This window comes from Fukomys damarensis, unplaced genomic scaffold (assembly GCF_012274545.1).
Source record: "Fukomys damarensis isolate Sample0158 unplaced genomic scaffold, DMR_v1.0_HiC HiC_scaffold_7, whole genome shotgun sequence".
Lineage (NCBI taxonomy): Eukaryota > Metazoa > Chordata > Mammalia > Rodentia > Bathyergidae > Fukomys > Fukomys damarensis.
The window spans coordinates 24,479,536-24,495,022 of record NW_022900919.1 but is presented as its reverse complement, the minus strand read 5'-3'; the positions used below and the strand labels follow the sequence as shown (position 1 = coordinate 24,495,022).

At 52.5% G+C, this 15,487-nt stretch overlaps 1 protein-coding gene across 1 annotated transcript; it reads right to left on the bottom strand.

Annotated features, from left to right (window-relative positions):
• Positions 1-828: 828 nt before the first annotated feature.
• On the bottom strand, positions 829-15,481 carry Ctsh (cathepsin H). The gene is made up of 12 exons (XM_010631797.1): positions 15,391-15,481; positions 13,517-13,548; positions 12,822-12,927; positions 12,082-12,152; positions 11,463-11,567; positions 9,291-9,377; positions 8,563-8,618; positions 7,198-7,279; positions 5,977-6,045; positions 3,700-3,806; positions 1,894-2,019; positions 829-1,189 (listed from the first exon to the last, which is right to left on the bottom strand). The coding sequence occupies exons 1-12, from the start codon at positions 15,479-15,481 to the stop codon at positions 1,114-1,116; spliced, it is 1,008 nt and encodes a 335-aa protein (XP_010630099.1). The 3' UTR covers positions 829-1,113.
• Positions 15,482-15,487: the final 6 nt, after the last annotated feature.

The window sequence follows — 15,487 nt, the reverse complement described above, 5'->3', positions numbered from 1 at the left end:
TTTTTTTTTTTTTTTTTTTTTTTTTAACTCCAGAATTTCATCCAATTTTCACTATGTAGCCCAGGCTAGCCTAGAACTCACAGTAATCCTGCCTCTGCCTCCCAAGTGCAGGGATTACAAGCTTGAGCTACAACGCCTAGCCCATGTTTTTTGAGACAGGGTCTTAACAGTCCTCCTGTCTTGATCCCAAGTGCTGGGAATACAGGTGCATCATGCCTAAGATAATTTTGTTTTCATGTGTAGTTGGGGGTGTCTTAAGATAATAGAATTCCCAGGCTGGGTTTTTAGCTCTGGCACCATGCCTGCCTTGCAAATGCAACATCCTGAGTTCAATTCCTGGTACTGTAAAAAATAAAATAGAATTCACTAACAAATTAAACCACACTTGTGTTTTCTAAGCTTTGCCATGAACACCCTCCTCCCAAATGTTCTCAAGCTTTTAGCTCTACAGGAGGCCAAATAAAACCAGTTTATGTCATTAAGACAGTCTGACCTGCAAGACAGAGCAGAGGCATGGCTTTGCATACTCACATCCTGCAGGTCACCTTCTGGGCAGGGGCAGGGAGGGCTGGTGTGGAGGTAACAAACAGTGCTGCTCGTTCCAGAAGGGGCTGGTGAGGTAGGGACGAGAAGGGAAGGTGCAGAGTGCAGCCTGCAGAGGAGTAAAGCAGAGACTGGAAGGCTACCTGGAGAGGCACGGGTTCAGGATTGTCCTAGCTTGACCAGACCCAGACCCTGGTGTACCCTCCTTCCTCCCTCCCAGGACTGGACAGTCAGACTTTCCACCCACACCACCCATCCAAACCTTGATGCCTCCTCTAGTCTGAGTTGTGAATGGTCCCAAACATTTATTGAACAAATAGAAAATATGGTCACTGGAGCTCTGCACACATGGAAATGGCTCCTCTGGAAAGAAAGAATATTCTGTCCTCGTGGGCTTGAGTCCATTGAAAACCACAGGTAAGGCACATGGCTGGTGATGCTGTCAGAAGACGTGGTGCAGGGACTCCTCCTCCTTGGAACAGGGGTGAGTGGAAGGAAGGGGCTCCCGGGTGTCCTCCAGGGCACGAGGCCAGCCGTTCTCCACCAACCAGCTGCTGCTGGCACCCCAGCTCACACCTGAGGGATGGGGTAGGAGGCACAGGCAGCCAGGCCACACATGTTCTTCCCACGCTCAATGAGGAAGTACCTGAGCAAAGAGAAGTTTGGCGGTTGGTGTCCTCACAACAAAATGTTCTGGAATATTCTGTGCCCACTAAGTCCTGACTCCGGGGATTAAGAACCTCTAAATTTATTCACATAAAGGTAGCATTGGGCTTATTTTATCACCATGAGATGACAATAATTTATTTTTTCTTCTCCTTGGCTGCCAAATCATCTCACTTTTTCTATCTATCCCAACTCTCTCCAGGATTGTCTGACGCCTCCTCCTGATACCTGGCTAAGCCCCTAACATAGCCACTTAATCATGAATAGGACTCCCTAGTGACAATGACACTCTCCTTTTCAGATGAGGGCACAGAGTCTGAGAGGGAGACACACAGTCACATGAATATATGTACACACTCAACCTCCTGATTTCAGCCTTTTGCTCTACAGTCAGGGACACATGTATTGCCTTGACTTCTCATGCAGAACCATTACAGATTGGCTCAGTTCAGCAGGGTTCTGAGTTCTGAACTGTTTCCCAGGGGTGGTTATAGATCCTACTGAGCCAACTGCCCTCTTGTTCCCCCAGGAGGACCTAGGATCCTCAGAGGATGGAGGGTGCAACATCAGGATCTCCCCTGACCAGCTCCTCCTAGAAGCCATAATCAGATGAAGGAACAGCGCCCCCAGGCCTCCAGGCCCTGGTATCAGCCCGTAACCCAGCAAGGGACCTGAACTGCTTACCCATTCTTTCCCCACTCTGTGCCCCAGGAGTTTTTCACAATCCAGTAAGGTACCCCATGGTCTACTCCGTATCCGACAGCCAGTACCGCATGGTTCACTTTATCTGGAGTTTTATGACAGGAAGTACTAGAAATAAGATAAAAAGATGTTGATATGGGAAAGAAACATCCAGCCATGGAGGGCTTTGGAACCATGTGTCTCCCTGGGGGTGGCAGCAGATCGGTGCTGAAAAGCTGTCACTTTTGCTCTTGGTACTTTCAGTGCCCTGCTGGTGTGGGGAGTCACCGTGGTGCTGAGTGCCTCCACCCTCCCTGCAGAGGGGTGCCTCCTGCTACACACCTGCAGTCCATACTGCTGTGTTAGCCCCTGCATTCACTGTAAAGGTCACCTGTATTTATGGAAAATACGCAGGCTCTCCATGGAGGGGCAGTAAACTAGATTCCTGGAGAAAATCCCAGGAAGCCAGGAGGATATACTGCAGGGGTCATGTGTATTCTACCAACCTGGGCTCCGCGTGGGCGAGGTGCCAGGGGGTGCTTAGCGGGCCCCTCTCTCCTGACCTTGGGAAGGCTCTTTTGGCAGGGAACTGATGGGCAAAGTGCCACCTCTGTGCAGCAGGCTGGGGGCTGGGTAGCGGGAGGGCGTGGGAGCCCCAACCCAGTGGGGTGAGGGGCAGGGGACACCATGAGACCACAGACCCTTCCATGTGGTTGGGGTGCAGGCTGCAGGGTGGGACTGGAGGGGACAGGTAGGGGTCTGATGTAGAAGGGCGTGTTCGGGAAAGAAGGGGCCAGGTCACTAGGGTTTGAACAGCTGGCCCCAGGATTTGAACAGTGTGGCCGGAGGGGTGTCTCTGGAGGTGGGCTCTGGCTTCCCTCACGTAGCATCTTGGAGGTGACCCTGTTAACTGAGACAGGGACATGGCAAGTGAGGACGGAGTGGCGGAGAGGTGCAGGGCTGTTTCCAGGGCCATCCAGGCTGAGGTGGCAAGAGGCCTGGTGGACTTTGCAAGTTCTAGGCAAGCATACATCTGAGAAACATCTGAGAACTAGGAAGAGAGCTGAGCACAAGCCCTGGAGAGTGCTGGAGATGCTGGGGAGCAAGGGGGCCATGGCTAAGAGGTGTTGGAAAGAGGAACCCTGGGGCTTTCTTTTTTGTTGTTTTCTGAGACAGGGTCTCCCTACGTAGTTCAGGCTAGACGTGAACTCAAAGAGTAGCCCAGGCCGGTCTTGAACTCATGGCATTCTTCCTACCTCAGCCTCCTGACGGCTGAGATTAGGTATTCACTACCATGTCTGGCTGAGAAACCCTGTAATTAAGGATCCTGAGGAGGCTAGGTGTGACATACGCGAGGCACTGAGTCCTATCACCAGCAATGCAAAAAACAAAACAAAACAACACAACACAACAACAAAAAAAAAACCCCAGAACTAAAGACCTCTAACAGCTTAGGTTTTTTCCTAAATAACCTTCTGGTGAATCCTCCAGCACAGAAATCTGGTGTTTGGGAGCAGATGCTTTCTCTTCTTTGCTTCCCGTCTTCAAAGGTCTGAACACGAGTCTTAACTGAAGCAGTGCTAGCTGTGTGGCTAAGGCTTTGAGTCTTCCTGAACTCCTGTGCTGAGATGGAGACCGGTACCCACCCTCGTGGTTATGTGAGGAAGAACCAAGGGACACGTGGACTGCCTACCACAGCAGGAGCCACAGGGAGGTCTACACAGGAGTGGGCAGAGCCCAAGGCCCTGGTGCCAGCGTTGGGGCCCCCCAGCCTTCCCCTTCCACTGCTGCCTCCTGGGACCTGCTCACCTGGAGTAGATTCCACTTCTGTATGACATGAAGTCTTCGGTCACCTCGAACGCAAAGCTCACAGGGTTGTATAGGGCCACTGCCTCCACCATGGCCTCCTCATCATTCTGCGAGACAGACACACAAGGGCCTCTGTCACCTCCCATCCCACTTTCAAAATATGGCCCTGTGCCTCACAGTCTAGGTCCAAGATCCAGAGCAGTATAGATGACTGGTATTGAGCAAGAGCCCAGGGGCACTGCAAGGGGCTGCCTCTGCCCCGACTGGCCCTGGGCACTGCACTGACTGGCAGGTGGGCCTCACCTTCTCTGTGGTGCCCTATTCCTGTGGGTGAGATTTTGTTTAACAGTCCTTCCTTTCTCCCTTCGTGATGGGACCAGTCCGCCATCTCCTGTCTCCTCTCCACACCCTCACCCTGGCCTGTGGACTTACCCATTCGTTACCACAGTGGATACAGCAATCTGACCTGGGCCAGGGGCTCTGAGGTTGGGGGAGGGGTGTGACACTTCATTCCTGCTCCACTCTCAGCCTCCCCACACCCACAATACCAATTTGTGGAACTTTGTTGGTAGAAAAAGGTAGCTTATAAATCCACCAGCAGATAAGCCCCAGACAATGGGAGAAAGGGGAGAAGACCAGGCAGAGGCAGAGGCCCTCTGTGCCTTTCGCGTGCGACCTGCCCCTTGTCAGGGTACGGAGGGAATCTTGGCAGTTTCCTGGAGGCGGCAGCTGTGGAGTGGGGCTGCAGAGGCCAGTTGAGTAGCAAGTAGAACCACCTTTAAGAGTTGCCATGCCCAGCTGTACCCAGACCAGGCTCCGGTTAGGTAGGAGCATCTTTGTCAGGAACCACTGGGCCAGAGTGAGTAGATGAAGACCAGAGTGGGTGGGGCAGGAGGGTTGGGCCACCCAGGCTACCCACAGACTCCGGCAGCCCTGACGAGACTCCCTTGGAGACCCAGCAAGGACAAACTCTTCACATCTCAGTGGGTCACAGAGGCACAGGGTGCCCCTAACACCCTACAATGGCAGCACTCTCCAGGGATTGTGCTCAGCTCTCTTCGTAGTTCTCAGATGCTTCCCTAGAACTTCCAAAGCCCGCCAGGTCTCTGCCACCTCAGCCTGGATGGCCCTGGAAACCTCAGTCCTGCGCCTCTCTGCCACCCCATCCTTGCTTGCCACGTCCCTGTCTCGGTTGACAGGGTCACCTCCAGGCTGCTGCCTGCTCAGCCTCGGTGGCTGTGTTGGAGAAACTGGCTTTTTGCTAGTAGAGCATGTGTGCTGTCTGTGGTTAGGCAATGAGCCCTGGTTCTGGAATGACAAGATCTCAGTTCCAGTCCATCCTCCACATCCTAATTTCATGCCGTTGGGCACATTACTTAACCTCCCTGAGCCTGTTTCCTCTCCTATAAAATGAAGGTCATGACTGCACTCATCTCCTTGGGTTATTTTGATTTGCAAGACACTGCAGGTCAACTGGCTGGTTCACTCCTGTAAATACCCCATAAATTTAAACTGTTATTACTGCAGAGCGCGTGGCACAGGCTGCAATTAAACGGCAGTGCTCTCTACACAGATGGCGTATTTGTGACCTGTGTATGTGTTCCTGGGCAAACAGCCCTCACCTCCCTCTTTCATTGGCCCTTATCACACCTACACACACCGGTGGAGGAGTTCTCTCACTTCTTCCCCACTGCACACTCACACTGAAGTCATGAGGGCCACTCAGACACACTCAAGCCTGCTCGCTTGTTTAAAGGCAGGGACAACTGCAATCCCCAAGAGCCTGAGGTGAGGTATGACTGTGCAACTCTTCTTTTTTGAATTTACCACTCTTTCCCCCAGCCTGGGCTCTAGAGTAAGGCCTGCGACAGAAAACAGCCAGTGCTGCCCAGGCCATGGGCAGGCTGCAGGCTTAGATGTGCCCTTTGTTGAGAGCTCTCCAGATCTGGGTTGGCTGTGATGGTGGCAGGACCCAGCTCTTCCTGAGCAACACTCACTTACTCGCAGTCACATGTAGGCTCATGGCCTCTCCCAGTGTGGGGACCATGGCTCACACTTTACAGATAAAACAACCACACACATGAAGATGTGAACAGACAGGGTATGCAGATCCAGAGCATCTCCTGTCAGCATATTTTCCCTTTCACCTTCCCCTGCTGCCATCATGGCAAGTGAGTCAGTGGGAACACTGGCTCCTTAGTCACAGGCACCTGCTGCCAGGGCATCCCCATCAGAACACACCCCCTGCCCCAGCCCAGAGAAGGACCCAGGACTCACGAGCGTGATGTTCACAATGTCTTTGACAAATGCAATGGCCTTCTGGGGCTGGAACTTGCAATGACCATCCTGTTCAGGGCAGCAAAGGGTATGGGACACAGGTTAGAAACTCTCTGCCAAAGGCAAGAATCCAGTCCCTGTGCCATTGACAGCATGTGCTAAGTGGAAACTATGTGCACCTGGCCTTGGTGACAGGTCATTCTAGACAGAATCTGAGGCACCCTTTTCTTACAGAGCTCAGAGTCTGGGGCAAAGGACAGCCTTGGCAAACACAATGCTTGGTGGGAGACTGTGGAGGAGACTGACAGAAATGGAGCAGCAAGAGCCTGTGTGGCAGGAGGGCTCAGCCCAGGAGCAGTGACAACCAGAGGCAGATGCAGAGGTTACAGGACCAGAGGGAGGGCAGCCTGGTGTTTGGGAACCAGTGCATGGCTGGGCCTGAGAACAGGGTTATGAGGGGTCATGAATGGAGATGGGAGAAAGTCAGGTTCTGAGGAGCCTCCAGAGGACTCTGAGCAGGCAGGCCTAAGCCAAGGAAGGCCACCTCACTGTCACAGATGAAAGGAGGCCACAGACGGAGTGGGGGAGGCTGGCCCAGACTGGACCCCTGGGGGCTAACTCATTCTAGGGAGGCTGGAGCTGCTCTCACTGGTAGGGAAATGCAGAAGGGGCTACAGCCTTGGGAGAAAGTTGGTGGGCTTGGGCAGCATGGATGTGGGCTCTGGAGAGTGTCAGTCAGTGTCAGCCCTTTACATGAACAGGAGGGGATCAGGAGGAAACAGCAGGCTGGTGAGGGATCCTGAGGAGAGAGGGAACCAGGGCACAAAGGTGACAGAGGCCCCTGGTGGGAGAGGGACTCAGGAGGGTGGACAAAGCACAGAGATGGCTTTAGGAGGAGGAAGAGTACAGATGATTTTTAGCAGGCCTATTGCGTGCCTGGAACCTAGCTTCTTGGAAGGCAGAGACTGAAGGATCGAAAACCCAAGGCGAGCCCAGTGCAACTTAGTGAGACTGTTTCAAAATAAAATAAATGTTGTTGCTCAGTAATAGAGCACTTTCCCTATCATGCATGAGGCTCTGGGTTCAATCTCTAGCATTGTCAAGAGAAAAGAAGTGCAGATAATTCTGAATACCAGCAGGATGGGGCACACGGCAGTGGGCGAAGGCTATTGTGATGCCCTGGGTTCAGTGGAGAGGAGGCAGTGGAGGCTCACAGATTACCTTGCCCTTGTAGGGGTAGGTGTCTTCGCCCATGATGCCCTTGTTGTACAGGATGTATTCAAAGGCCTGGCTGGGGAGACCCCTGTGAAAAGGGGGAGCACACATGAGTCCCTGGGACAGCTCAGCAGGCAGAGGTGTGTCCCAGGGGTGGAGCTTGAATGGTGTTTGCTGTAGCTTGGCCTACTCGGTCTTGTGGGTCTCAGGTCAGCTGTGCTGCCTTGTTGGCCGGGGAAGCCACACACACTTTGATGGGACACAGACCCCTGGACACCAGGCCCTGTAGTGAGTCCCTCAGGGGGCCAACAGGATGGGCCTTGCAACAGGACAGTCATGGACGTGAAGGCCTGGCCCCCAGAGCTGTGCCACGTGGGACTTGCTGCTACTTCCTGAGGCTCAAGGGGCTGAACTCTTTGCCCAGGTCTATGGGGCTGAAGTCAGGCTCTAGTGCCAAAGGTGTTTTTTCAAGCGTCATGAAGTCACCTAAAGTACAAACACCCACTGCCCAACCAGCCACTCCCTACCATGTTCTCTCCATGCTGTGTCACCACCTGACTTATGACATGCTTGACATTAGCCCTGAGTTCTGCCTGGGTTCACAGGAGTGAAGCAGTGCTGGACTACAGGGTCCACCTTTTGCTATGAGTGTTGTAAAGCTTCCCAGAGGAAAGAGACCCACGGTAGAAAAAGAGCAGGGGAAAATGTGTCTGTAGTAGCAGACACCCCTGAACCCTAGCATGTGGCCAGCGCAGCTCTCTGCAAGGCTCTATTGTTTGCTGCTTCTTCCCCTAGAGGAAGAAGAACCAGGGCAGGGCCTGGACCAGAGAGGCTGGAGGGGAACTGAGTGCGGGATGCCAAGGGCCTGGCTCTATGGGCTTATGTGCCAGGGAAGCTGACCAGACTCACAGAAATGTCTCAAAGCATAGCACCTGAGGAGAAATGGGAAGGAATCCCCAACAACCCAATGTAAGAGTGGGCCACCACATGCACCCATACCACACTGGCAAAGCTCCCTCTTGGGGCCAGCAAGCTGGGGCAGCTGGCACTAGAGACCGAGTCCAAAGGCCAAAGATGAGCCTTGTTCTCTCCCCTTTGGTGTCTGTCATGCCCTGAAGTGTTTCTTGTGCTGTCAGTACTACTGGCCACTCTCCCAGGGGCCCTGCTGCACTGTGAGGTGCAGGCAAGGCGTGGACTTTAGGACCAGACAGGTCTGGGCCCCAACGCCTACACTGCCCCATGCTGGCTGAAACTCTCCACAGAGGGAGTCTACCTTGCTCCACCCAAGTGGGGGGAGTGAGTTACGAATGTGACAGCAATCAGAGGGAGAGAAGAGGTTCCGGCTTCTCCCGGGACAGGGTGGGGACATACCCCTGGCAGCCATGATTGTTGAAGTTCTGGGCGCAGTCCACCAGCTGCTGCTCTGCCTGCAGGAAGAAGCACAGACCCAGTGGATGGGGCCACAGCCACGACCTCCCTGCCTCTGGCCCAACTGGCACTGTGTCAAAATTCTCAGATGATGAGCTCCCCAGGGCAGGGACATCTTTGTGTTATGAAGTGCCAGCCAGCAGGCTGCAGGGGCAGTGGAAGGGCATGCGTGGGAACAGGGCAAGGATCACAGGGGCTCTTGGTGTGTGCCAGGAGGAGGGGACAGGTCCGTCCAGAGACCCTGACCACCCCTCCTCAACATGGGGTCTCCCAGCCTTGCCGGCTGCCCTCCCCTCTTCCCACAGAGCTGGCATAGCTCCTCGAGCCTCTTGCGGGTCCTGGCTCTTCCCTCCAGGAAAGTAACCCACATAGCTTGGGAAGGAGTGCAACTCCTAGAGGGCTGGCTGTCTCTCAGTGGGCTCTGCTTTCCGAGCCCCTGCTTGGTGAAGGCCCTGGCTGCCCAACTGAGGAACCTGAGGACCACCAGATCTACCCAGAAAGGCGAGTCCACAGGCTGGCTCTCAAAGAGCCTTGTTCTTGGGTGGGGATGTAGCTCAGTGGAGAGCATTTGCCTGGCATATGTGAGGCCCTGGGAAAGGTATGGGCTGAGATTCCATCTGATAGCTAGCCCAACAGCAAGGTTCACTAACACCCTGGGGGAGGCCTCTTACCAGAGATAGCATTTTCCCACTAGCGATGGCCACGGCTGACTCCAGGGCCCCTGTGGTGGAGAAGGTCCAGCAACTGCCGCAGGCACCCTAGAGAGGTCACAGAGAGAGGAAGTCAGCCACTGGCCACCATGAGGGGCCCCAATTCTGGCCCCTACACTTACTCTAGGGCCCTCCCTGGTGTCTCTGCAGTGGCTCCATCCACTCTGAGAGGCAGGTGTGCTACCAATGTCCCAATCCAGGCCTTGGAGGAACAGCTGTGACTAGCGCCAAGGGCTCCCAATCGTGCCTCCTGTTGGCCAATCCTACCATCCTACAAAGACTGGGCTCTCCTGACTCCACTCTGTGGTCTCCTTCCTGGGTTTCCTACTTCTGTACCGTTTGCTGGCTCCTCTTCTATTCACAGTTTTCTAGCAGAAGGTGTCATCAAGGGTGTTTCTAGAAACTTCTCTGACCTTTCCATCACCAGTCTCATTCTATCCAGACCCCAGCTTGAGCCTCAGCCCTGACTTTCATCCGAGCCTAGACATTAAACTGACTTACTTCCAGAATAGCCCACCAGACACCCCTGACCTTGGGCTCAGGGTCCCACCTCTCCACTCCTCCTACCATCTTCTGCCTCAGTCATTGCTGCCCGGCCTCCAGGATTACACAGGGTCAGGCACTGGGCACTGGAACAGCCTCCCTGGTTGCAGCTCTGCACACTAAGTGTGTGACCCAGGCAGGGCCAGCTTCCTCCTCTGTAGATGGGAAGGTTTTGGGTTAAGCAGCTATCCAGTAATGGGTCCAATAATGTCACTCATCTGTCTCTTTTCCTCTCCTTGCTTGTTCTGGCTTCCATATTCTGCTTATGAAATGTCTCTTAACTTTCCTCTTCCTCCATCCATGTCATGGCCCATATTTGTCCTCCCAGATTGGCTCCCTGGAAAGATCCTTCGCAGCAGCTCCTCTTTGTCTCTTCCTCTCAAACTCTCTCCTCAGTAGGGAGGGCAGAGCTGAGTGGAGCTTCAGAGAGGCGGCTCAGGCACAGTGAGGTAAACTCCGCTAGCTGCAGGAGGCACAGCAGGGCCTGGACTTGGAGCAGAGCCTGGTGCTGGTCCGGTCACCTGCTGCTCATCTTGGACCCTCACAGTCCCCCTCTGTGAAGTCATACACCACACACTCAGCACACAGTTAACACACCTCATGCCTCTACCTCCAAGAGCGATGCCCTGTTCGGTTGTGTCTGGTGGCCTGAGATTTGTTAATGGGAGGACTCGGGACACTTGCCAGACCTCCTCTGCCTCCCTGGCCTAGTACTGAGATCCTCAGAGGCTCTACAATCTGTTCACTAGAAGGGGCCTTCTTTCTCCCAAATTTTCTGTTGTGGGGAGCTGGTTCAAACACCCAGGCACAGGGCCTGCTCCAGCACACAGGGGGTCTGGCAGAACTTGGAGCTGCACCCTATGACTTTTAAAAAGTAACAACAACAACAACAACGTTTCCCATGGAAAGTTTCTATGGCAAGCAAAGTATGTCCAGGAAGGAAACTTAACCTTAAGCTTAACCTTGTCTTACTGTGACTGAGAGGTCAGCATTTTTCTGAAAAGGCCACAGCACACAGCACAGCCACTTGGAGGGAAAGTGTGTGTGTGTGTGTGTGTGTGTGTGTGTGTGTGTGTGTGTGTCTTGCCTTTTTGCCCTGAAAGGGTTCTCTGCCCACAGAGAGGCCACCTCCACTATGCCTGGCCCATGCCTATGGGCAACGCTGGGTTTTGCTGAGCTCACAGACCACCTGGACTCACTCAAGAGAAGCAGGTGGCCAGGGGTGGCTCTGGCCTGCTGCCTGAAAAGTGAATGGGGACAGGGAAATGTCAGGCTTGGGTAGTAGGATGGGGTCCTGGCAGGAGAGTGGATCAGCAGGGGAGAACTAGAAGTCAGAGAGAAAGATACTCAGGGTATGTGGTGCTGGCCAGGGAAAGGAATAAACTTTAGCCCCGTAAGAGGCACATTTCATGGGTTCACAAAGCATTGAGCTCCTGGCCTTGCAGAGGAAGAGATGGAGAGTCAGGGAGGGAACAGCAGCGCGAGGGACACAGCTGCAGTGCTGTTGTGGTTCTTACAGGTTTCTGGCCTGGTCTATTGTCTGACAATGTGGCTAATTTTTGGGGAAAGGCTAGAGATGACCACACGTACCTGATTTTTCACTGCTGAGACAAAATTTCCTTTTTTACGCCAGTCCACAGAAGTTGGGTAGGGACCACTACCCCGAAAGTAGTTACTTTTGGTGGCTGAGCAATTCTGGAACAATCAAATATATAATTTTTTTGGGGAAAAAAAACAAAAACAAAAACCCTAAAACAACTCTCCTCCACTGCTTTTTGGCCAAAAGATATGGAATCACCAAGAGTAAATGAGAAAAACTATTGACAGGCAGGTACCAAAACAACTGCTGCACAGTCTATAGGGCCAAATGCTTCAGGACCCAGACTGGAAGATTTAGAAAAGGGTAGCCAGATTCACCCAATAAAAGTATCATCCTCCTCACTAAATTTGAATTTCAGGTAATGTAAATACATCTTGTGCAATATAGTACAGTTATGTTAAAAATTATGTTGTTTATCTGAAATTCAACTTTGATGGGGTATCTGTTTTATCTGGTAACCTACATCAGGGGTTAAAATGCTGAGGCCCAGGGCCCAGACGGAGGCCACAGTGAGACAGCCCTCTCCCTTCCCTGAAGAGTTGGGGACACACATCTACGGCCTTCAAAGTTATTGCAAAGCTCTCAGTGAAAAGATCAAACTACACCTACCTGGGGCTCTGACCAAAGATATTTGCGTTTTATTTCAGCAAAGCTCATGTCTGAAAATTGATTCAGTGCCACTGAAAAAGAGAAGAGGGGGAGAAAACAGAAATTTAGTGAGTAAAACTTGTGTTCTATTATAGCCCCTGCAACTTGGCTCCATTATATTTATTTATTTATTTATTGTTTTGGTTTTTTTGAGACAGGGTCTCACTGTGTAGTTGATACTGACCTGGAACTCACTATGTAGGTGAGACCCAGGCTGATCTTGAACTCACAGGGATCCTCCTGCCTCCGCCTCCCAAGTGCTGGGATTACAGGCGCGTGCTACCACACCCGGCTCTCCATTATATTTTTAAATGTAATTTTACTCCACATACCAGGGCAAACCTTTCTGTGCTTCAGAGTTGCCTAGGAGGGTTTTCAATGCTACAGATGTTGGGGCTGCACCCAGAGAGGCCAACAGATGCAGCTGGTCTAGGTGGGGCCTGGCAGGAAAGGGGCAGGGGCTTCTCTAGAGCGTCTCATCCATGTCACAACCACCCAAAGGGGTTCCAGCATCATCCCATTTACAACCCTGCACCCCCAAAATTTTAACAGCAGAGCCAAATCCAGGGTCAGCCAAGCATACCTCAGAGTCCTGGCCTCTGCTCCATACCCATAAGCTTCGAGCATCCCCCTTCTTTCCAGACCTGAGCTGCTCCCGCCCCTCTGCCCAGGCAGCCTGGAAGAACTGTGTCTCCACGTACTTTTAAACGTGTGGTTCCTCTTGTTGTGGGCAGTGACCTTTCTCCAGTTGCTGGCAAATATCTGCTGCCGGTGGTGGTACTCCTCTGTGCTGTATTCCTTTTGATGCTAAAACAAAACACATGGGCAACAGATTATGGAAACAGGATGCAGCTCACTGGGGAGAAAGCCCTTTGTTTTCTGGGAGGAGATGGCGGGTGCTCAGGGCCCCAGGGCCAGCTGCCTGAAAAGGAGGTCTTGTGAAGAAACCTGCCTTTTGCAGATCCTCAGAGGTCAGGGCGGGGCCAGACCACCTGTACGAAAAATGATCACCTTCCAAAGATGCCCACAAAGGTGTTGCCACAATGCAAGGTACTTTGAATATAAAACACAGAAGGAAGTCACAGAGTCGCAGCCATCTGTTGGGACCACTGTTTGGAATGAGTTTTTTTTTTTTTTTTTGGTGCTGGAGATTAAACTGTGGTCCTTGTGCTTGCCAGGCAGAAGGCAGAACAACTGAGCTAAGTCCCTGGCTCTGGAATGAGTTTTATTGAACTGTATTTTTCCTAAGGTTTGGCGAGTTTGAAGCCGGGAAAGACCTGGGGTAGGTCAAGGCTGGAAAATCCCTCTTTATTGTCTCAAATCTGGTACAGTTTGGTTGTGTAACAGGAAACTTTGCGAAATGAAAAACCTCAGAAAGCAGAAGTAGGGCACTGACCTGTACCATCCATGACTTAAAGTGAAACTTCTCTGTGAAAAGGAAAAAAAAAAAAAATTAGATCTGGGCAAGTCTCAGTAAAGCTAAGTTTTCAATCCAGTAAGACAGTTTAGAGCTGATTTGCATTTTAGAAAACTAGGCTAAATTTAAAACATCAAAGATATTACCTAAGGCTTAGCTCAAAAAAAAGAACTCAAATTCTTTCTGTTTTAGTATCCCACACTAATTCTGAAAAACTACCTTTTTTAGTTTGGTGCTGGTGATTGAACCCAGGCTTCCAGCATTCTAAACATGTCTCTACCATTAAATTGCACCCCCAAACCCCATAATATACTTTTTAGCTATGGCATCGTAAGTCAGTATAGCAGTTATCCTCAGTAGGGACACAGGACTTCTGGAAATGTTCTGATTCAGTGAGGTGCTGGTTCTACAAATGTGCTTCCATTGTGAAAATGTATTAAAGTACATACTTTACGATACCTCAATAAGGACTTCATTAAAAAGCTACAGATACTGGAAGCAAAGGGTCTGGAAACTGCTTCCCTGAACACTGTGCTCAGCTCATTGCTGTACAGCACTCAGGTTTCTCTCTGGTCCCAATCTGCTCTAGAAGCTTAATTCTGACCATTTTCCTGGGAAGAAATTGCTCAATTCCCTTCTTGCATGTCGAAAGGGAGGCTTCAGGGAACTCCCAAGTCCACAGCGGAGCTTCTGAGAAGACAGATCTCAGTCAGGACCACAGTATACAGTAGGACCTGGATCTACGCTCTGGGGTTTCCAAAGCAACAGACAACTCTGAAAACCCCAGTAAGGGCTACTTCTCAGCGGAAGGAAAAGCAGAGCACCTGGGAGCAGGGCCAAAATTCTCCTTGGGTCTCGTGATTCACTCTCACAGAACCACCCCAGCCCATCCCCACCCCTGGCATTCTGGTGTTTGACACAGGGTCTTGCTCCATAGCCCAGGCTGGCTTTGAACTCTATGCTTCTTTGAAGGGTCCACAGCAGAACTGAGGAAGCCACAGCCCTGGCCTCCTCTTGTCCTGCCCAGGAGCTTAAACGACTTTTTACATTTTTAACTGGTTGGGGGCCAGAAGAGTAGTAATATTTTGTAGCACCTGAAGATCATTTGAAATTTAAACTTCAGCATCCGTAAATAATGTTTATTCATACACAGCAGGGCTCACTCATTTACAGACAATCTACAGGTGCCCCACAACAGCAGGCAGAGTCAGAGACTGAGGCAGGGACCAAGTGGCCCACAAAGGTACAGTAGCTGCTAGCTGGCTCAGCTGGCTGAGAGTACGGGCAGCGATCTGCATTAGTCCTCACCAAGCACTGCTGGGCTTCCCCAACGCCCCTGAGGGCAACAGGCTGGCAGCTGGGAGGAATGAGACAAGAACCAGCCTCTGTGACCTTTGCCCATTCCCAGGTTGGTCCTGGGCTTCTTCTCTCCAGTCCTGGGTGCCCAGTGCCTGTAGTCTTGCAGGACTAAAGCTGAGGCCAGGGCAGCAGAGCAAGAGGGGACAGCAGGGGAAGAGGGGGCAGCCACAAGCGACCTGACCTGGGAGCCGGCAGGCTCAGACTGCTATGGCCCTGGAGTCATGGCCCCCATCACAGCCCATCTGACCCACTCTACAGCACTGTGGGCACTGGGGGACCTCTTGCCCAGGCCCACAGCCTGGGATAGAAGAGGTGGCCGGCTCTGGAAGGGGCTGATCAGAGTCACCAATTCCCTGGCTGCCCCAGTGGGGACAGAGGGCTGAGGGGCCACGCTGCCAGGCACGAAACACCCCGCCCTGGGTCCCTCGTCCTCGCTCCGGTCTCCCTGGTTCCCTGTCCCGGTCTCCCGTCTTCGTGTCCCCTCACCCCCGTACCTAAAGTGCTCAGCGGCAGCGCGGCGGCGGCGCGGCCCGGGGACACCAACAGCCAGGCGGCAGCGCAGAGTAGAGACAGCTCGGGCCTCATCGCGGC